Source organism: Battus philenor, unplaced genomic scaffold (assembly GCF_028537555.1).
Source record: "Battus philenor isolate CCGP_79_NKW_IND1 unplaced genomic scaffold, ilBatPhil1.0.hap1 SCAF_15, whole genome shotgun sequence".
NCBI classification, from domain to species: Eukaryota; Metazoa; Arthropoda; class Insecta; order Lepidoptera; family Papilionidae; genus Battus; species Battus philenor.
In genome coordinates this window covers 2,741,307-2,765,210 of record NW_027181677.1, presented here as the reverse complement: position 1 = coordinate 2,765,210, position 23,904 = coordinate 2,741,307, and the positions used below count along the sequence as shown (strand labels likewise).

The 23,904-nt window shown below is 32.8% G+C and overlaps 1 protein-coding gene across 1 annotated transcript; it reads right to left on the bottom strand.

Annotated features, from left to right (window-relative positions):
- Positions 1–328: 328 nt before the first annotated feature.
- Inos (Inositol-3-phosphate synthase) lies at positions 329–23,349 on the bottom strand. The gene is made up of 12 exons (XM_068762044.1): positions 23,052–23,349; positions 19,421–19,593; positions 18,735–18,847; positions 15,868–16,025; positions 10,677–10,810; positions 8,179–8,299; positions 6,587–6,737; positions 5,456–5,547; positions 5,139–5,247; positions 3,753–3,929; positions 3,023–3,198; positions 329–2,113 (listed from the first exon to the last, which is right to left on the bottom strand). The coding sequence occupies exons 1-12, from the start codon at positions 23,169–23,171 to the stop codon at positions 2,015–2,017; spliced, it is 1,623 nt and encodes a 540-aa protein (XP_068618145.1). The 5' UTR covers positions 23,172–23,349; the 3' UTR covers positions 329–2,014.
- Between the last annotated feature and the right edge of the window lie 555 nt (positions 23,350–23,904).

The following is a 23,904-nucleotide window of genomic DNA, read 5'->3' as shown; positions in this document are numbered from 1 at the left end:
TACAGCTATAAGATAAATAGGTAACAAAGCAATTCCCGGGACAGCTAGGTATTAAAAATATTAACTGAAATATAATATTAAATTTATCAGCAATTTAGCCGTAAGACGTCCACTACTGGACAGCGTCCACCATAAATTTCCAATAAGACTGGTTAGAAGCTGGTGTGCATCTAGCGTCTGTGCACCAAGTGCGTGAACATCCCCAGGTTGTATTTTTCCAGTCCGTAGGTCCTTCCTTCACTCACACAAACCCCCAGCTGCCATCTTATATAAGTTTATTACAAAACTAGACAAATAAAATACTTTATATTAATATATATTAATTTATTAACACAAACAGAATACACAGAGCCGCACAGTTGAAACACGCTAACTACAGGCTGGTGAGACGTTGGCTTCTATGTTCTATACATTTATTTTTAATCAACACAGATATTTATTATCTCTACTATCTATTCACTTATAAATATAAATGGATTTGTTAGACTCATAGCCAAAAGGAATCCTCAATTTTAATAAACTTTTTAAATAAACTAAAAATAAATAAAAATTCATACGAATATAATTTAAAATAATTTTTAATATAATGAAATATTAATACTGGAATCGATTCGAACAGTACAGGGACACTATATCAATGGAATGGACACAACAACGGACATACTTGTGTATAAATATTCTGCCGCGTAAACATTGGGTAAATACTTTGTAAATACATCAAAATGCATACACTAAGAAGGCGATCGACACGCACACATAAGGCTTTAGTTAATGCAAGAGATATTGTAAAAGTTCCAAAAAACTATCACGTTATATTGAGAAATGACATCTGAGATTACGTAATAAAGATTGGCATAGTGGTTTTGTAAATATCAGATCTCGAATAATTTTAATTACAATATTTGAGAAATAAATGATCTGATTCGGCACACATATAGCATTGCAGTCAAATTGAAACACCTGAATCAGTCAGCTATTTAGCTGTATTAATATGCATTTTGTGCTATTAACTAACCACTATTGTTTAAGCTATTTTCTTCAATTGCGAGATTATAAAACCGAGAAATTTAAATATATATTCCAGAAATATTTAAAAAAAATTATGTTGTAGCGCATTAGATCTTAATACTTTGGACTTAAACTATGAAAAATAATTCTGTAATAAATTTTAAACAAAGCACCTAAATAATAATGAAACAATATTAAACACAGCCAAAACAAATGCTGACATCTGTAACAATATTTTTTTCTATAATACTGTATAAATGATATTCGTAGCGTAATACTGACTATATTTTATACTCAAAGTATATAAACTATTAAATGGAACTAAAATGCTTTGCATTAATGAAACAAGACATTACACATCTGCTTCTAAAATATCTTAAACAAAACTTGAATTTAACATTAAATGTAAATAATTATAGTTAGTAAATTTAATATATATTTATTTATATATATTAACGAGATAATCGAGATATCAATTGTTACTTATCAGATCGTTGTTATATGCAGATTGATGAAAACAACCAACACTTTCGCTTATAAAGTAAAAAAGTTAATGTAAATATATTTGTCTTAATAAACAATGTTTGAAAAGAATGTAAATAAGGAATTATCTGTTCGCACTAGTCCAGCCAGAAGATAGACATCTAATAATTACTCTCTGTAATACTTATTTTAGGATATATAGGATTTTATCAAATTTGTAATACGCAATACCGCCAAGGAATTTCAAAAATATCCAAAAATTGCCGTTAAAACAGGAAAAAAATCATTGAAGTGTAAAATAATTATATAAAATCAATTTTGTAACCTGTACAAAAAACTCTAATTTTTTTTATAGATAGTCTAAGTATGACTTTTTTTCCTCAAAACACGAAAATATTGTGAAAATAAAGGCCCGGATATATGAATGATAGGTAAGTTGTTGGTTAGTACTGGCTTTTGGTAGAAAGCGGGCAGTGCGCGGCGGTGGTGGTGCAGGATGGCAGGGTAACGGGCAGGGGAGCGCTCACTGCGAGCCGTTCTGCGCGCGGCGCTGCTTCTTCGGTGGCGGCGCCCCGGTGGCAAACATGACGCCGGACTTCAGCTCTGAACGCAGGAACGGCACCTGGAGAGCAGATGCTCCTTTATTTCGCATTTTGTCACAACTTTAAACTACAGGGAATAGCTTAAACTTCTTAACATTATTTGACCTTGAGGTCTTATAGAGACATTACATTTGCTGCAACGGATTGGAATGCCGCCGAGCTTTGATTTTATTTTCATGGTGTGACTAGGCACCAAGGACTTCAAAAAAAATTTCAGCCTAGGCTGGCACTTAAATTAATATACTGTTATTTATTCGCTAACATTTTTGCGACGGTCACCATATCAAAAAAATATAATTTTTCTAAGATTGATTTACTTTACAAATTTCAGTTCAGACAAAACATATATTCTTACTTACATTATTTATATCAATGAATGTATGGTGCAACATTTACAATAATAAATCGTCCAGATTAATAAATGACGTAATCATAATATAGTACGAAAAGGCGTTATCATAATTCACGTTACTACATATTAAAATTATCTATTATTATACATATTAAAATTATTTATTATAGATGGTAATCTATCCTTGCCGACATTGCTGCCAGAAACTAGTGGCCTGTAGAAGTTCCAATAGAAAAATAAATAAATGTAAGGTTTCAAAGTGATCACTTTACTACATACACGGCGATTGCAAATAGGTTTAAAAGATTTAAAACATTTTACCGAGAAATTCGGTTTTAACCGGTCTTGTATTCCCCCTCACTTACTCTACTTCTCGATTGAATGAATTTAACTTAATCTAAAACGCAATAATGTTAGCTTTTTATTTATTTATATGAATTTGGATTTTTATCCTTGTTAGGACATGTCGACAGCATTGCGACCATAAATATTCACCATTAAATCATTCAACAATCAATGTCGACAGAAAAGACTAACCTGCAAAATATTGACTTTGCGTAACAAGATGATATGTTACCTTGTGTTCGAGCTGCATGTGGTGCAGGGGGCGGAGCGCGAGGCAGGCTCGCAGCAGGTTCTCGAGACAGGCGCGCTGCTTGCCCAGCGCGTTGACGACGGGCGCTCCCGCCGGCACCATCGGCGCCTTCAGCAGGTACGACAGCGGCGACAGCACCGCGTGCAGTCCCTGCCACTCTGTACAACACACACACATAATTAAAGACAAATTCATTTAATTGTTTTACTCCAAACTCTATTTGAAATCGAATTCCATTCCATTATCTCGCTGTTTATTAATATTTGCAAAGTTCAAAGTTACTAGATTCTATTAAATTTACGGACCCAATTCGAAATGAATTGTTATTTCAATATATCTTATTAAAAAAACCATTTGTAAACCGACTTCAATGAACTTAATGCCTTATATGATCTACCATTAACCCAAAGTGATGAAGAGGTAATTAGTAGGCAGATGTGCAAATATTCTAGGAAAATTTATATCACCATATTCAAATTCTAAATATAATTTATAATGTATTTTTGAATCATCGATCATTTTAACATTATACATAATAAGAAACCGCCCACTCTGAAAGCTAATTTGCTAAGAGCCGGCCCAGACACTTCACACATGTATAGGCTTTTGATAGTGTAAAAGAAAACTGAATACCTCTGGTATAACAAATAGTTATTAGGCATTACAACGGCTTTATGAAAAAACTATATAGATATGGTGCATGTGTATTTACCGTCGGCATCGTCCCTACGGATGGAGACCCTGCTGAAGAGCTCGGTCAGCAGCACCAGGTCGAGGATGAGGGGCACGGCCAGAAGCGAATCCTCGCAGGTGTTGTGCACCGCGATGGTGTTGGTGCCGTGCAGCAGGATCTCCGACGTGTACTCGTCCATCGCGCGCTTAGAGTCACCTGACACAGGATGCAACAAAATATTCATATACAGGCTGATTGGAAATAGGTGTACAAGCTTCAAGCGAGCAAATATAATATATACATATATACACACATATATAAATATATCTATTTGTTTATTGTTATTGAAAATTGTTAATGACTTGACTATTGGGGGAAAGGGAACTTACAATTTTTAATTATTAATTCACATCCTTCTTTTTATTTCTTTACTTCTCCTTCATGCTTCTTATCATTCATTTGGTCTTCTAACATACTTCACATTATCTTACATGCTCACCACCTTCAGGTACAATATACGGTCATTGAAGCCAATCTGATGAAATAAGTAATATAAAGGCACCGACCTATGCTCCATATATATCAAATCGGGTGAAGCTGTAAATGTCATCAGTCAAGAAGACATCACCAATGATCAGTAAAAAGAAATCAGTGCTAGATTATGATAGTGATGTTAGTGCCACTTATCGGCTGTGTTACATCCCGTATATTTTTAAAAATACTAACTGAAGGATAATATGTAGTATATCACATATCAGCATAGTGTTACTATCATTCGGAATTCAATCTTATATTTTAACATTTTTTAAGGAATTACCTTTTTTTTTATTTATAAGGACTATTACAGATTACATGTACTTCAAACTCAAATTTCGGCCTATTTTGTTTAAATATTGTAAATATATTAGAAAAGGCAGTGACTAATAACAAGACATAGTTTACCGTTAATTAAATTAGTTAAAAAATAATAGTACTAATTAATGTGTACTATATAGCATTAACTACTTAAGAAAATATGAAAAAAATTATATTGTAACATGAAAAATAAACAAAAAAAAGAAAAACAATAGTAAGATAAATATGTAAGTCAAAGATTGTGGTAAAGAATGAGAAAAGAGGAATGAAACAAACACAATGAATGATAAAGTGTGATAGAATTTGTGATGGAAGGCAGTAGAGCGAGTGAAAGATCATGCCAAGTATGAAAAACTTATTTAAAAATAAAATATCCTTTACTTTAATTATATTAGGTGCCAAACGACAGGCCTCCAATAAAGGACGCCACAATAAAAAACAGGCAGCCCATAACCTACCACATTGTTAAGGTGATCTAAGTAGGTTACAGCCATCAGCAATGAAGACCACAATGCCATACAGACCATTACGTAACTTCCACCACAGATTATAATTGCGAATGCCACTTACCCACATAGGGGACATACTTGATGACGACCACGTGGTCGGGTTTCTCTCCCGGCTGGTACAGGATGGGATTGGCCTCCACCATGTCATCAACAACGTTGCTCTTCGTTATCTAAAATGATAAGGAAATTAATCATCAGTTCCACAATTTCACAATAAGCAAAGCTTGTTCACATCTCAAGTATTTGACAATGCTCAATGACTTTGTAGTCTGTGGTCGACACTCTTATAATTATTATGATGTAAATTTAAATTACTTTTAACGTTTTTAACTTTATAAATTAATTCGAGAAATAAACTATAATTTTGAAATATTTTACCTCTTTGGATCTGAACTGCTTGGGTGCGGAGAGGTTCTTGCCATCGTTGTTGCCGAGGTGGTTGTAGCTCACGATGGACACCGGCTTCAGACCTGGGGAACAAGTTATATGTATATTTTAATTGTAATAGTCTGGGTAATGTGATCTCTCACATCGAGCTTTTTTGGCAAGCTGTCGCTCAAAGAGGAAGACCGTAGCCCAACAGATCGGCAGGATGAAGTGGCAATAGGCAGGCCACATAGCGCGCCGCTGGTGCCTTAAGGTTCGGGATTAGAGTCCATGAACCGGCAAGTGTAGAGCAGAACGCATTATGTTGAGCAATGAACAATAGTCGCTGCTCACTATTGTGTAGTATACGGAGTGTAGATACAGATAGATTGGGATATATTCGTCTTACATTCCATATACATATGTAAGGTTTTATACATATACTTAAAATGATAACTTCTAAGCACTCTCAAAATAAATATCATATTTAACACGTGTGGGCCACGCTGATTTTTAAGAGGACCCTGTCAGGTGACACGCGCCAAACGAATGCCCACAATAATCCGTTACGCAGATTTATAAAGTGGTATAGAAAACTAACCTTCGAATTGTTATTAAATACTACGGTTGCAAATAGTTACATTCTATATAAAAAATATTACGATGCAGAAAATTTGCGTTACCGAATTGCAGAAAAAATTAGCAGTCCACCTTGCAGAATTGCAAGATACAAAAATGAACACAAAATCCAAAGAAAATCGGGAAAAGTCTCTGAAGTTCGAAAGTACTGAAAATATGTTTATGATGGCAAGAAAAAAAGCGAGCGTGTTGTAACGTTTTGTGCCACTTTTGAACGAGAATCATTTTAAATTAAATAAATTTTCTGCAATTCCGTAAAATAATAATTATGTAGTTCTCATCTTGCACACTGTCAGTCACCGATGACTGACGTGGTCCAAACTGAAAGTCTAGCGTCAGCCACCGTTTTAAATTTATAATTATATCATTTCAATAGGTTGCGGATACAGTCTTCTACTTACTGTCATAACCCACCCCTAATCTTATCAACAGCCAATGGAAGTAGATCTAACAAAATAAAACTAAAAGTTATTCAGCTTAAACGCAGTATTCCAGTGAACTCACCAGCCGAGACGAGGAAGTCGACCAGCACGGACTTGAGCTTGGTCTGGCCCGACTTGAAGTCATCGCCGCCCACGAACACGCCCATCTTCTCCGCGCGCTCTACTACGCCCTCTACGATTGTATTCTGCGGCGACCCGTTGATGTAGCAACACTGAAAGTTATGTGATTTTTTTAATAAATATACAATAACTATTATTACTACTATTCGTATGTAATTGCTCCAAAACTTCATTCTGAAGGATTTATCAGGAATATCCACTAATTAATGCTAAGAACAGTGGTCTCGCAAAAATGTGGTAAAATGAAGATATATCAGTGAAGCCATAACTCAAATTTTCAATGTGTTATTATTAATAATAAACAATAAAATATGTACATATATATCACCTCTACCGACTTATAAAAACATATATAAATACATATATATACATATATATATCTATACATATATATATACATATATATATACATATATATCTATACATATTTATATATATATATATATACATATATCACTAAACATACCATTATGGGTCAAAATGACCCATTTGGGTTCATGTTATTGATTTTGCAAATTTTGATATCATATCTTTTTGTTACTAATCAATCTACAGCTATTACAGTTATTAAATTTAATTTTTATTTCCTTCCTAAAAATTTATTTCATACATTCAAGCAGGAAACAAAGTCGGGTCATTTGACCTATTGTGGTAGGAATAAGTACTTAATAAGTGTTGGTATGATTAGTGTTAAACATATATATCTATACATATATATATATATATACATATATGAGTTATGAATTTTTAAATCTTTGAATACGTGTGCTACCAAAAATACTACTGATACTTGTAGGTTCGCCAACGTCTATTAAAAGCTATGTACAAATATAAACATATATAGACTCTCCGCCCCAATTTACTCTTTTTACATTCCGTCCGTTCCCATAGGAACAAATATCGCGTGGGTAGACAACAATTTTTCACTGCCGATAATATTACACTCTTATTAATAAAGATCGAAATTATTATAATTGTTACACATATACTCTATATTATAATTCATATGAGCAGTGATATCCCAGCGGTAGAGGACTGAGACTTGAGATCATAGGTCACGGGTTCGATTCGGAGGATACAGTCATACACAATTCACACTTCATGCATTAATTATATAGGATTGTCACTGCTTATATCCCCACATAGATATCTGTGGGATTGGCCTATGGCCACCAGTGGTCGTCTGCGGTCTGAGAAGACGAACGATAAATCAAATTATTAACTTTATTATTCTCCATGCTTATTTCAAATATTAGCTTTGCAACGTTTTTCCAAAACGCGTCATAATACAGAGTCATTTTGGTGAATTATTAGAAGGGATGCCATATATTTCTTGGAAGTACCTACAATAAATGGCAGCAGGTCTAACCACAAATAACAATGTTCTATTAAATAATTCAGTGTTCAATGATTCTTAGTGATTACATCGATTTTTCTAACAGGTATAAAGGACTCATACAATGGATAGAAGCACCGACTTTAAATGCTAAGCGAATAATAAATGAATAAATAAATATAAAATAAAACACTTACTCCTTCGTCCACGGCCGCGAGCGCGAAGATGGTGGACGGAGATATCTCGGAGTCGTTGTTGCGCAGAGCTCGCTCCAGGTTCTCCGAGGTGTCGTGAATACCCGCGCGTACTTCACAGAATCTAGAAGACAATTTAATTTATATTTCAAACTATTAAAAAACTTCAAAGTTTAGGAGAAAAATATGTAGAGCTTAGTTTGCAATGTTTTGTTTGATAATTTAATTATAATACTTTAATTATGAGGAAAAATAAATGCACTATATGTAAATTAGAGGTTATAAAACCTTTTGTGAACATTAGACTTATCATCATGACAACAGATACACATCCGCTGAATAGGCCAGGCCTACTTTGATGATCGCCACAATAACAAAAAAAATTTATTATGTATTCAAAATTAATTATATTTATTAAAACTTCTTGCACATTATTAATTCTTTAAAGTTAAAATAACACATTTATTTATTCTGTTTAATCTATTTTATCTATTCAATAGGCGGAGCCGGAGGTAATGTAGTATGAATAGGCACATACATAAAAAAGATCTGAAACTAGCCATTATCTTAATGATTTCTCAACGCTTTGGAGTATGTGTGCGTCAATAAGTCTTCAATGTTTCTGACCCAAAAATAACGACGAATTAATTCAAAATAATTGTTTAGTGATAAGCGACGGCGAGTAACAAATTGTACGTGATACATCTAAGTAATTGAGTGATCGATCATTACTTATCGAATAAATAATTATTTCTATATAAATTAAAGTTAGTTTCTACACTTTTTTTTTTCTTTTTGAGAAAAAATCTACAGCGGAATCTTTTGATGATTTGGCCCGGCACATTGTCCTAAATCTCAAGGCATTTAACGGTCTGTAGCGCTTGGGCAGCGACTTGAAATAAAATAATGTAGCAACTAATATGTAATTGAGTATTCCAAATTGTATTGTTAATATGTATAAATTTTAGCTGTATTTAACTATAACAGAAAATTGTGTAAGAAAAATTGTAAAAAATTATAAAACGCTCTCGTGCCTCGCAGCTGGAAGAAGAAAGATCCGTATCAAATAGCGGCAACCCTCTCCTATCCTGCCTGTGTTTAGTTAAAGCGAAATATAAATATAGTAAAAAAACACTAGTAATACAAATTAAAATTAATAAAAAGTCTCTACAGTTACTTGAAGATGGTCACGTGTGATATAATTTTTGTTATCTGTATAGCGAAGACACAATATCAATATGCCTTTTTGACAAATGGCTGCCATTTTTTTTAAAGCAGATTTATATTAAGATTATTATTGAGACTTAAAATTGATTTTCAACATATAAATTAAGCTTCAGAAATTCAACTTTGATTTTTTTTATATTATGCTTACAATTATTCAACAAACGAATATTTAAATGACTAAAATCTTTGACAATGATGTCGCTTGATTGTTTTGATTTTATTTAGGCAATACTAACAGATGTGTGTTTTTAAGACGTGTTGATAGGTGTCTTCCTGCTTTATCTCCACAACAATACCTTTCGAAGAAGAGTAAAGTCAAACTAGACTTTTAATAGGACACTTATTCCAATGTTAAATAAATGAATATTTCATCTTTTTTAAACTTTATTTTTAATTCCACTTCCATTAAAGGCAAGGGACCAGATCGCGCTTTTTAATTTTACATCATATTTCCTTTTGTGATTTTTAATAGCATGTTGAAGTTTAGTACAGAAATAAGGTGTTAGATTCTGCATTATTTATTTAACAATACTTATATAGTATGTAGATTAATTAAGGTATTTATTAGTACTGTGTCAAGGATTCATATTTATACTACATCTTTGTGTGAACCCGGGTTATATTATGTACTTTAAATTCTATTTTCAAATATTACGAATTATGTCATTATTCTTTTTTTATTTTCAAATTAATCTGTGCATACCGTGTGTATGTAAAATAGTTTTGCGACTATCGCGAGTGTATAACGTATTACATATGACAAGAATAATTTCTGAGGAACGAAACAAAATAAAAAAATCTGCAATCGACGAGCAAATATAATAACTTCTCTGTTCTCTTTATCGATTGACACAACGCATAGATTTGCTCCACAGATCGCCACTATGACCGTATCCGGCGACCTTAACAGCTGACAGCCGTTAAGGGAGAAAGGTTCCTAAGCCCCCCCCCTTCGGAGGACCGATAACATAGGTAATATTAACTAAGTTATAATTATTTATACCACCTATTCAAATCATTGTTAACCACACAATAAATTCATTTCAATAAACATCGCGAATTTCAGAAAGCTTCCACTGGTAGAATAAAAAAAACCTGTGAAAAGATGCACAGGATTACTACACTGTACATACACTGGTTTCTGTTTAGTCATTCACAATGTATCTAATTTAGAGAGAACTCTGACACTACCATTATATTTAAGTGTATGCGTGCTTGATAGTGTCCGTATATGTATGTTTGTGTGTGTGTGTAGTAGAATGGTAGTTGCTTGCCTCTCTGTGTTGGCGGTCCACAGGACGATGATCTTGTCGAGCTTCTTTTTGTCGCGGAAGTCCTTGATGTCGGCGCGGACCTGGAGATACTGTTCGTAGCGTGTGCCTCGTATCAGGTTAGTTGCCCGGTCGGCCTGCGATCAGACTCAGCGTTATTAAAGTTTCGACTATTTAATGGAATCAGGCGTTACCTTGCGGAAGTCCATCATAAGTAAGAAAAGGACCAATATTTAGCCACTTCCGCACATGCAGTGGTATTACACAACTGCCACCGTTAAATCACTCAACACGTGTTTCACCCCTCCACGGGGCATCTTCAGGAGTTATGTTACACCGATGATTACCACGCGGTGCACTTTGTTGCACGCCTACCACTGCATGAAGCGGCTAAATATTGATCCTTTTCTTACTTAAAGTTTCGAAACCACAAATCATCATCACAAGTGAAAGGGACACCTAGTTGTTTACCCCGCGTCTTTAAAAGTCAATAGATGCGAGCAACGCAAAATCAGTCATTCTGGCGGTTTTCGGAGGAGACCTTGCAGTGCAAGCATCTATCTGCTAACATGATGGTAAACAAAGTAATTTAAACCTTTCCACTCCAAGGCTGTTATGTAGCATTGATAAAATTTAATTGAATTATAGTATCTTGCGATTCTAGAATAAGTTTCATTCATTCGTGATTCAAACATTTTAGTAACAAAAATCTTTCCTGTTTTAAAATTTTCCGCAAAAAGAAGTATTACACCATGTCTTGTATCACTCGACAGTGGAGCTTGTGGAACAAAATCGGTGTCGAATGACACTCGACATTGGAGTGAAAAGGGTTAATCCTCCTGTAATCCGAGATCTTTAATATTAATTACATTTATTATTATTTCTACTTTTTATATTTCTCTGTACTAATTTAATATTATAAATATAATTTCCTTAGTATAAACTTACACTGCCTGTCAAGCGCGGCGTTTATGGTATATCCTCTCATATATATCTTTCAGAGAGGTACTATGACTTTTAGTGGGCATCCTAGGACTGAAACGATTATTGTGTTGTGTTTTCAAAAATCGAATGTCGTTAATGTACTAAAATATATATTATCCTTTATTCATAAGTGTAAACAATATTCTAACTACGTCATACGATCCGTTACACATTGTAACGGTTTAAATTTTATTCTTGGAAGAGTTCACAAACAGAAGTCAGCTTATTTCCGCATAACATTCGATCGACAATACGCGGTGTCAGATGTAACTTGACACAGTTTACTAAACACTACGCGAGCGCTGGCGCCTGTGGGGAAGCATTTTTCCACGTGTTTATAAAACACACGTCACTGAAGACGGACATTGGGTTACTGCGACACGTTACATCGCATGACAATGGAAAAAAACATGACGTTGCATAGAATGTGCTAGAATCATTGATCTACATACGTATAGTATAATATGATATTGTTAATTTTAACCATGCATATTTAGAAGAAAAAAATTTCTCTATTAAATTAAAGATACGGATTATTAAAATTTAAATTTTAATTTGGTGTAAACAATAACATATTTATACAGTATGATTGGTTATAACTTTTAAAGCTTAACATACAGCAAATTTGCATTCAAGATATGTATAACATATCCAAAATTCAACAGTTTTAGTAAAATGATAATATAGTATGAAAAAGCGTTCAAAATTCGGATTACTACGTATTAAAATTAATCCTGGCATAGTACCTTTTGACTTTGTACTACCAGAAGTTATCATCCGAAGCTATTATTATGAAAGATCATCACCAAAAGCTAACCGAAGGCTATAGAGATTTTAATGTTGACAGAAACGCACAACTAGAAACGCAATAATTCAAATAAAGAATATTTTCATGTATTAAATTTATAATGACACTGAACTTACAAATCTTAGAAACTTTCAATATCGTCAAAATACTATAAATATATTGGTAAATTCGGTGTAACATTAAAGCTCTCGTGAATAGTGTGTTCCAGGAAATTCTATTTATAAAATAGACGTTCCAGAATATTCCGTTGAATGTATATCGATTAGCAGTACGTACTCGGTTTGCGTTCTAAAAATCAATACCGCTCGCAGGTGAGGGCATGACGCGCGAAATGTTTATGAATGGATGTCGTCCCACCGTGACGTATTTTCGTGGATCACCTCCGTATTTAAAATAACCACACGGCCTTTTAATTTACCACGTAAACAGATGTATAATCGTGTAATGTATACGGTACAAGAACGCCATTTTCCTTTTAATTAGTCATATTTTTAATTACTTACCGGCCAGCATCAAAATACAAATTTATGTAAAAAAATTCTCTGACTATACGAATATAAAGCGATAATCACGTTATATATATTATTTTTTTATACAGATGCTATGTGTATATAGCAGGATTGACCGCAAATAAAAGATCATAGTTATACAGGCTGATTGGTTATAGGTATAAAAGCTTTAAAAAGATGAATATACGGGTGATTTCTCTATTCATTAACGGACAGAAGTACACCCTAGTAGCACATAGTCATACCATATCTATAAATCAGTAGTTCAAAATAAATAAATAGCGTAGTGATATTATTGTAATGAAAATTGATTATTGTTTCCTATCTGTCCCTGCAAACTTTGTACTGCCTGTTGTAAGTTATTGACCAGTTGCATTTCAATACAAAAAAATAAATAATGAAACATTGCATAATGATCACTTTATATAGGGTGATCGAAAGAGCTTTAAAGTGGTTTGCTGCCCTAAAAATCAACCATAACCAAACACTTAACATCAGTATTTACTAACCTATATTTTACGCCATGCCCCACCTAAGTCCTTAAAATTTAAATTTTTAAAATAAAGTTAAAATTAAGTTTTTAAAATTTTTACCCTCCTATGTAACATATTTATATTATTATATTAAAGTGAAAGGGTTAAACTTGTGTCAGTCCACTTTCAAATTGCCCCCTTTACAATAAAATCTTGCTTGGGCCCACGACGGGAAAAACTGCCTTACATAGTTAGTAGAAAATTATTTATTATTTCGTTATTTAAAGCATTTGTGACAGCCAATATCAATGATCATTGTTTTTTACAAATTAAATATAAATTCCTTTACAGTTATGGTATTAAATATCTTATTATTTTGATTACTTTTACTTTATTAATATATTCAAATCAACATTGAATTATTTACAGTGACCACTTCATGTAAAGAATGCCAGTAGAACCCAATTTCATAGAAACTAAAATCAGATTGAATATCCCTATAAAACATCGTTAAACTAAAAGCTACAAGCATTCCAGACACTGATCCGAGTATATACAAATTCAGGAATTTTTTTAAATTTTTTATAGCGAAAATGTCTAGGTAAGGCTTCTATGCAATTATATTACACTACACACTTATAAAGTTGAGATTAATGAATCTGACATTTAAAACAAATCAGTCTTTATTTATTTGCATACATATCGTCTATGCAAATGTGATGTGATTTAACATTGCAAATTACTTTAATACAACAATTGTATTAAACATTGTAATATGTACGTGATAATTATTTAAAAATCGAAACATTTCGAAATGCTTTGTTCAACTTGATTTTTTTATTATGGCAACCGATGATGTGTTTCGCCGTTCCATAGACAATAAACCTAAACTAGTTAATCAAAAACCTTATAAAACTTTTTTTTTTTTTGCACGTAAGACAAACTTAAATCAATATCGTAGAAAGTTGTATGTAAAAGAATGAATTAGTGTGTTATTAGGGTATTATTTTCAATTCTAAGAATTAAACATAAAATTAAATTTATATTATTGAAAAATGTAAATGTTATTAAAGCATTCAAAAATATTTTATTGGTCGAAATTAGTGATACGTTTGTTGTCTCATTTAATTTTAATAGAGCAACTATTGAGTTTGAAGCTTACTACAAAGAATATTTAAAGAAAAATGACGTCAAAAAAGTGCATGCGTTCTTAAATAAAGATTTTTTTAATTATAAAATGACCGCACCTCGCCGCACTCGACCGATAGCGATTCCGCCTGACACCTTATTTCACGAACTTCGCGTATTCGAGAATATATGCCACACACCACAATCCTCTGCTTTATTTTGTTTCTTGTTAACATTTTATAATAATTTTTACGTTATTCTGTTACATTATCGTCGTAATTTATGTAATCAAAATTCAAAAAAAAAAATATTTATATATATAGAGAGAGAAAGAGTGTATGTATGTGAGAGAAAGAGAAAGATAAAGACAAAGAAAGAAAAAATAAAATAAATTTTGCCATAAAATTAGTCAGGAGGCGAACTCACGGCACAAAAGTTCTTTAACTTTTTTTTTAATCATGCTTTTTCTATTTGAGCTTTTTAAACATTATCTTGAATTCTATAGTCACAGTATATGTATTACCCATAGAATATTAAATTTCAGAGTAACTGTATTTAGTTAATTAAATTTACAATTATAATTTACTCAATCTATTTACAAACTAAATAGATTTAGTTTTTTAATGACAAAAAATAATTAATTAGAAAAAAAAAATACAGGTTATCGTAGCAATTGATTGACAGTATCATTTTTTTTTTATAACAAATTCCTTTCATCAACATTATCATAGAAATTGGCAGTTAAAATAGTACCGCCTGTCACTATTTATTTTAACTTTTTTTTTACCTCATCCGTTTTCTCTTTTAATTACATACATATATTAACTTGAAATAATCACTCTTACGCGACAAGTGAATTAAAACCAGTTATCACGTTAATTCATAAGTTAAGGACGATGAGAGATCGTATATTTTTACGCAACCTAAAGTTGAAGTGTTTGCTTACTATGGAATGTACTTTTGAAAAACATACATGGGCGAGATGGATAACCACAATAGCATTTGCGAAATAGACGAGAAACTACACCTGCGTATACGCCCATAGAAGTTTAGATATACAAGCCGCCTCCATAGTATAGATGACTTTAGATAAATGTTATTTCTCTATTTATTATACAGTTTAAATTCAAAGTTAGACTTACAACTAAATAAATAGTATATCAAGTATTTTAGTCAAACGCCATGAAAAATTAGCTAAAAGGTTTGAACTTAATAATCATCGGAGATAAAAGACAATTACACTGTTACATTAAAATATGTTACAGTAAAAAAAAACTCCAAAGTATATTTACCTGATTAGCCGCAATGAAGTCCGGATCGTAGATGGCAGGACGGGGCTTCATCGTCGCCATTTCCTTCTTCAGTTTCTGCTGGAGGTCGAAGTCGATGACCTTGGCGCGGACCATGGACTCCGCCAAGTTCAGGGGACTTATGTCCCATCCGTCAATCACTGAATAATTGACACATGGTTTTTATAAGTGTTATAACTCAAGTATATTACAATTAGTTTTTTTAACAAGAAATTGGTAGAAACGAAGCGATTTACGTAAATTATATTGAAAATATACGTTAGTATGAAACTTAAATAAAATTCAGAAAACCAGAAAAATTAAAAGGACAAACATCTTCTTGTTATTTATTTATATAGAAAAGTACACCAGAAGCGGATGCATTAAAATTATATAATCAAACGTTATAACTATAGTAGCAACATTACGCTACCGTTAGCGACGCATCGAAAAGAGGAATACCACAGAAATATAATTCTTTATTTACATCGGTATTATAGGACAAACATCACGTCATCGTCAGCGGCGCATCAAAAAGAGGAATACTACAGAAATATTATTCTTTATTCACATCGGCATTATAGGGACATCATTACGTCATAGTCACCGACGCATCGAAAAGAGGAATACCACAGAAATATAATTCTTTATTCACATCAGCATTATAGGGACATCATTACGTCATAGTTACAGACGCATCGAAAAGAGGAATACCACAGAAATATAATTCTTTATTTACATCGGTATTATAGGACAAACATCATGTCATCGTCAGCGGCGCATCGAAAAGAGGAATTCCACAGAAATGAAATTGTTCATTTATATCTTATATCTATATATCTAGAGTATACACACTTCTACTTCAGAATTCGTGTTGATACCACCTAAATACTTACCGGTCCTAGAAGGAGACCCACATAACAATTAAAATTTCTGATGCATCTGCGTAAATTCTAATGAACATGTAATAAAATGTTTACTACGCATTAGTATAAGTTCTATGTAAATATGGTAACATTACTATATTATTGATGCCGCGTTATGGTCGGTGTTGCACGTATAAAAATTAAATTTATAAAATTTATTAAGTAATGATCGGACGGAACGTTAATGGGTTACGCGATGCGACCCACTTCCCGGCCCAGCGGCCCGATTCCCGACCTTGACCTTACCTGCACGAAATCAATAGCGTGTCCTAACAAGTTCATCATCTGACCGTATATATTGATTTATGACGTTAATTTTTACAAACGTAACGTAAATACATTTGTATGCGGTGGAGGAAAGAGCGAGAGGTATAACAGCGGAATATCTATATAAAGATTTAGGCCTGTCAAGAGTGAATATCAGGTCATTTCTGGAACGAGCCTCTAAAGCAGCCATTACATGATCCAATTTAAAAACTTAGCTTATTGCTTAGTTGTCACTTGATACAGGTTTAGCGTTGCAATTCAACAGTGCCCTAGAGGTTTGAGCCTCAACATCGCTAGTTCCTATTTTCAGATTATCAACTTCGACTACCGCTATTAAATTTTGAGTCAGGATTCATTAAATATCGCAATGATACATTTCATTTGTATGTAGTAGTAAGAGCGGAATGTACCAACCTTTTAGATCGGGTTCACTGGAATAGAACAAAGGCATCTCCTGCCTATCGTAAAAGCCGTCTAAAAGAGCACTTAATTGCAACCAGAGAAGGACAGTAATGCGAAGTAGTCTCGTGTTGCTGCGGTACAGCGAAAACACCGGAGATAACACAGCTTCCTCCCGGGGTGTGTCTTGGCAAAATACTGAGAGGAAGCTACGAATTCCATAGAACATACAGCGGCCTCCCCAAAGGTACCAAAAACAACCACCGAGGAGGTTAAAATAAATCGGAATCTCACATAACCCTGTCACTCCTCCAGAAAGTAGAGTATTTTTTATCCATCTGAAAGATTTACCCCCGATACCGAAATAAAAGCACGAGATAAAAAGCGAAAACCCTCTATAACTTGTTGAAAGGGTAGGAAAGGATATAGGCTTGTCAAGGCGAAGATTACGATATTTCTGAATAGGGTTTGCAAACCAGTATTGGTAGGATCAGTTAAAATTTATACCTATTGAGGAGTTTGGTCGATGCAGACGAACATAAATGCATAACAAGGAGGCGTCCTTAATCCTAATACGAGGGTTCTGTGTGTATATCTGTACGGTACTCCCGCGTAATATACCTAAATTAAGTAAGAAAAGGACCAATATTTAGCCACTTCGCACATGCAGTGGCAGTCGTGCAACAAAGTGCACCGCCCGCCAGCACGCTGACAAATGCGCATGCGACAAACAATGCGAATTACACAACTACCACCGCTAAATCACTCAACACGTGTTTCACCCCTTCACGGGGCATCTTCAGGAGTTGTTACACCGATTAGTCTGCCACTACGACTGCCACTGCATGTTCGGAAATGGCTAAATATTGGTCCTTTTCTTACTTAGGATGGACTTCCGCAAAATAACGGCTGATCCCATTATATACCTTAATTATCACGTAATTATAAATTAAACAAAATCTTTTGTAAAATTAATGCTATTACAATGTGAAGATATTAAAAGTGATAGTAAAACTTAAAATTGTTTTATATATTAAGAGATTTCTGGTATAGATCACAAAAAAGTACTTTATTCTCTTCACAGATCAGTGTTTAGTATTCTTGTACATTTAAATAGAAAGAAGCTATCATAAGTAAGCTCGATTTAATTTTTGTTTCTATCAAATTGGGCTCATCCAGCATTTTTATGACGTGACTCTACTGGACAATGTTTCTATGAGTGTCCAAAGTGAATAATAACATAAAAAAACGAATAAATAAATAGAAAAGTTAACTCACCTAAGTCGTCCGGGTGTACCATGGGAAGAAGTTCCGACATGCCCACGTAAAAGTCTTTACCGTGCTCGTCGATGCCCAGCCGGACGGTGGAGGCTTGCGTTATTGAACCGTACCTACACAAAAAAAAACGTTTTTAATGCTTTTTTGAAAATCCAGTAAAAATCTTCATCATCAACAGCATAATAGCCTATTCCTACCGACTACAAGGCATAGGCTCCCCTGAACAACAATAAACGGTCTTACGTTGCCCGCACCATAAATATGTCGGTGATCCAATTAGTAGGTGACTCTGTGTTTGGCACTAATCGGTGTAACATAACTCCTGAAGATGCCCCGTGGAGGGGTGAAACACGTGTTGAGTGATTTAGCACCGCTAAAGTAGTTGTGTAATTCGCATTGTTTGCCGCATACGCATTTATCAGCGGGCTGGCAGGCGGTGCACTTTGTTGCATGACTGCCACTGCATATGCGGAATAGGCTAAATATTGGTCCTTTTCTCACTTAGTAGGGAATTGCCACCTTTCGTCATTAGAACCTTTCGATCCCAACAGCCGAGCGACACGCCCCAACCACTACCACTTCAGACGGCTAATTCTTCAAGCTACATCGGTGACAACGGTTTTTCTAGGATCTCTTTCCAGATTCAATATCGCAGGAATGTTTGCTGTATTCAAAATAATGCTCACCAATTCGGATCCATTTTCCCATTTTTCGTGTTCCATGAAAGCTGATGCCTGTTGGCCAGGACTGCTGCAGTGAAAGTGGAGCCGTTGTTTCCACCCCATCCCACCAACATGACCCCCACTCGTCCCACCTTCCTTCCCGTGCGGATGCATAGTGAGGTCTGGTATGGTTTCACCTATGAAAAAAAAAGTAAGAGTAATAATTTTCATAATTACAGCCAAAGGATGTCCACTACTTGGCATTGGCCTTTCTTTTAGTATTTATATTGTCCTGATATTTTGCCTTTTGGATTCTTGTTTGTCCAACTATTAAAAAACATTGAAATCCTACACTCAAAGTTTTTATTGTAGTCTCTCAGCGGTTATATTTATTTAATTCAACCATAAGAAGCCTTCAACTGGCGTCCAACATAGTACCCAATCATACCGCCAATTGAATGTAGCCAGGCATGCTTAATTTTCCTAGCAACACTGACATCTGTTCCTTTAACAATAGGTTACCACAGCTATAACAAAAATACCATGCGATCTACAACACTACATAAGCAACAATTACAACACTACATAAGCAACACTACATAAGCAAACAAATTTAACCAACTATTCCATATAAACATGATTTGATATGAATTTAACTAAATATTAATATTAATTAATTTAAAGAAAACAATAAATTTCATAAGCAAAATATCTTCATGCTCCAAGCCTTGCGGATTTTATATTTGTTTTATTTTCAGATACAACTTTTTATTTAAAAAAATTGTAAATAAACTGCAAAGCTCTGATACTGGCGACACAATTGTATCTCCATGTACTACAGGTTATTTTAATGTGCTGATGCAAACCCCACATATACTTAACATATTACTATGTTAATTAACATGTTACATTTTATGAATAAATACATACACATTGCTTATTCATTTATATTGTATAATGTATTATGTTAATTATACTTAAAAACCCTTTGTTCAAATGAACTTTATTTTATATCTTGTTTTAAGCAATGAACAATGGCTAATAGTAATAATAACACATCTATTATTAAAATTTTATAAATTTCAAGTTTTTGTTTAATAATAGATAATATAATTTTAAGTACCCCAAATTCATTATCCGTTTTAATTTTCCCTTTAAAGCAGTATTTGCCAAGGCAGTGCTAATGCCCGACAGGGAGGCTACTTGATTGTTAAGGGAGGCAATTTTAAAATAGACTTGACATGAATTTACCCTTTTTACTTTGATACAATTAGTATGTATGTAAAATAGGGGAGAGTAAGAATTTTAAAAAGGCTTAGATAGAGAATAGCATATAAAAGAATGTAATCCAAATATAGTTGTGTAGGGTTAAAGTGAGAATATAACCCTCCATATAATCAATATATTCTTCCCATGGCAATCAATAATTGTAAAATTGTAATTAGCAAAAAACTTAATATATTCAAACAGGTGCACATAAAAAGTAACATTTGCAATTTTGAAAAGACCAAACAGGATGAAGATATTCTGAAAAATTTCGCTTAACTTAGAAATTCATTATTACAATTGCCAATAGACACCCACTGCAAGCCATAGGCCTTCCCTAAAGACTGGTCAACAACCAGTGTTGCGTTTAGAAATTTTCTGATTTCACTGAAATAGCTGCTTCCTAACGGTGTGCAATTAATACAATTTGTACTGTAATGGATAAAAATTGTATCAAAGAAGGTCTTGAAAAGAACCATTCTGACTGTTTCAAGAACTGTAAAAAACATAGGCAAAAGTAAGTTTTATCAGACAGGGATTACTTTGAAGGGTATGGAATTAATTTCGAAGAATAAATAGACAATTTACATTTTTAAACCAATTCACTTTACTTTTTGATCATGGTATTAGACCAGCTATCTGGAGACTAAGGCCTGTTCCTTAAAAATATTACATTAACATTTATTATAGCAATTTTTTTTCTATGCCACATAGAAAAAAATGTGAGACAGTAAAAATATTACTAATACAATAAAGAGAATAAAGAGTGGTCTTATTAAGTAATAAATGTATCTAAATTAAACAGACTTAATTATAACTGCTGGTACAGAGTTATGAGTTAACAAATAAATATCACGAAAAAAGAATATTTATAATGGTATCATATAACCAAAATGCAAATGGAAAAAGCCATAGAAAGAATTATATTTGCTTCATCAACAGAAATTAGTACAACTGAAATGAAACATTTTGAAAATTAACTCTTAGGTGATAGACATAAGGTTTTAATTCGCCTGTACATTTAAATGAATGACTAGCTTGAAAACATGCACTGCTAGGAGAAATTAGCCAGTAAACAACTCAGGTTACGTGGAAAAGGTATTATGACTGAGCTAGCAAAATTAAAACATTTGCAGACAATATAGTATATAATATACATAAGATGCATTTATATTAATTTTTTTTGAGCAAAAAAAATTATTAAATTTTAACAGCCCATTCCGGGGTATTCATTGGTCACATATTTTCTGAAAACTTTGTGATGGTATGTGAGGACTGTGACCACATTAATCCATCTCAGAGTTGCTTATGCTAATCCTCTAATATCCTCTAGTATGCAACTCTGAAGTCTCAATTCCTAGTGAAAGAACAACATAATACTCCATAATTGTCCATCTTCATCACCCATTGAGACTAGGGATTTTGACAATACAAAAATCAACAATACCAATTCATAGTTATTTTTAACATGCAAAAAAAAATTCAAAAGTTGTATATAGTAATAGTTGTAAAAAAAATATTATTTCTAATGACTTTGACCTCTACTAACTAAAAGCCTCATGGGTCCAGAGATATTGTGATCATTCAGGCCAAGATGAGAATGTCTTATTCATATATGGAATACCTATAATACATATAAAGAAACTGCATAATTGTTTCAAATAAATTAATGAGTACTTTTGAAGGGAAAAATATATAATAAGTTTCAATGGTTAATTCTTTAATTTAGTCATGCTACTATCCCGTAAGGAATATCATTATACAAAATCATATGTTGTCATCATGCCAAATAGCAGTAGCTAAAGGGTATGTTACCATAAGATCTGTGAATAGTTTAGCAAGAATAAATATTGGGGAATCATAAGACTATAGTACTTTTAATGTAAAGATAACTAATATAAGTTGTAAAAGCAACTTTATAGAGGAAAAAATAATGTTCTACAGGCCATTCTATTCTTCTGTTTATTAGACTGACAAAGCTGATAGAAAGCTAGAAAAGCTAGTATCTTAAGTAGCTAAAAGCAGCAAAAAAATACTAGTTTGCTTCAATTATAATATCTTATTACACTTATTCATCGACTATTGCAGAAAAGTATTTAGAACTTAATTAATTATCATATTACAAGAAATAAATTGCAAATTTCAATTTAATAAGTAAAGACAACAATTATCTAGCACATAATTTATATTTACAATAGGAAAATCTTTGTCAACAAAAAATATGTATATATACAATGAAAGTTAACTGACGAAAGTTTGAAACTAATTTGAAGAGTTATACAGAGGAATATTGTAGTATAATTGAAAGAAGTAACACAACTTGTTTTGAGATTTTAACAGTTGAAAAATCTAATTTGTTGGAGAACATTTTACTACAAGAATTACTTACCACTAATTCATTATTCTTTTTGGTTACTAAAGTTTCATCGTATTCATAGTCAGCATAAATGTAGTCTTCGGTGTATTTCAGATTCGGTGAAATAACCTGCAAGTTTGAGCTTTTATCCATGTTTTTACTGAATCAGCTATAATAATAATAAGTGTCTGTAAGCTATTATTTCAGATCTCTAAATTGAACTTGAAAGTGTGTATAATTGATTGAAAATAAAAAATAACTTTTAAACACGAATTTCACGGAAAAAGCAGACATGCACTGCCTAACCCGGCAATGTCTAGACTTAAGTGAACTAACGTGAGTGCAACGAGTGAAGCTGAAACTCACTTGTTTGTATGACAGAATGAATGAAAAGCAAATGTTGCTAGATAAAATATTTTAAACAGTTTTTACTTACATTATAAAATTTTAAGTCAAAGTCTTTTCTTAATTATTGAGTCTATCTTATTTTAATAAACCTCTATGTAATTTATAAAACAATAAATATACAATTGAATTAATTACTACATTTTTATTAAAAAAATGTTATATCCTTTTTACTTTATTAAAGTTAAAATACAAGAATACTACAAATAATTTATCCACACAAAATTTTTGGAAAAAAAACAATAAGCCAGAACAGGTAACAACAATACTGGAGGGAGAGTTACGTTTTTTTATAGAAACTGATTTTGTAAATTATATTGTATAAACTTAGAAACATATTTATAATAAAATTATTTATATTGTAGTCAGCATGATAAGATTAAAATTACATTACAGATTTCACATATTTCTAAAACTTACAGATTATATAATATTTAGCAAAAGACATATATATGAATACTTGTGTTCAGTATAGGTAATA

Coding starts and splice junctions, on each gene's coding strand:
- Inos (XM_068762044.1), bottom strand. CDS start 23,171: ATGGATAAAAGCTCAAACTTGCAGGTTATTTCACCGAATCTGAAATAC. Junction 5,548..6,586: donor CGACTTCCTCGTCTCGGCTG/GTGAGTTCACTG, acceptor CTTGTTCCCCAG/GTCTGAAGCCGGTGTCCATC. Junction 2,114..3,022: donor ACATGCAGCTCGAACACAAG/GTAACATATCAT, acceptor TCTGCTCTCCAG/GTGCCGTTCCTGCGTTCAGA.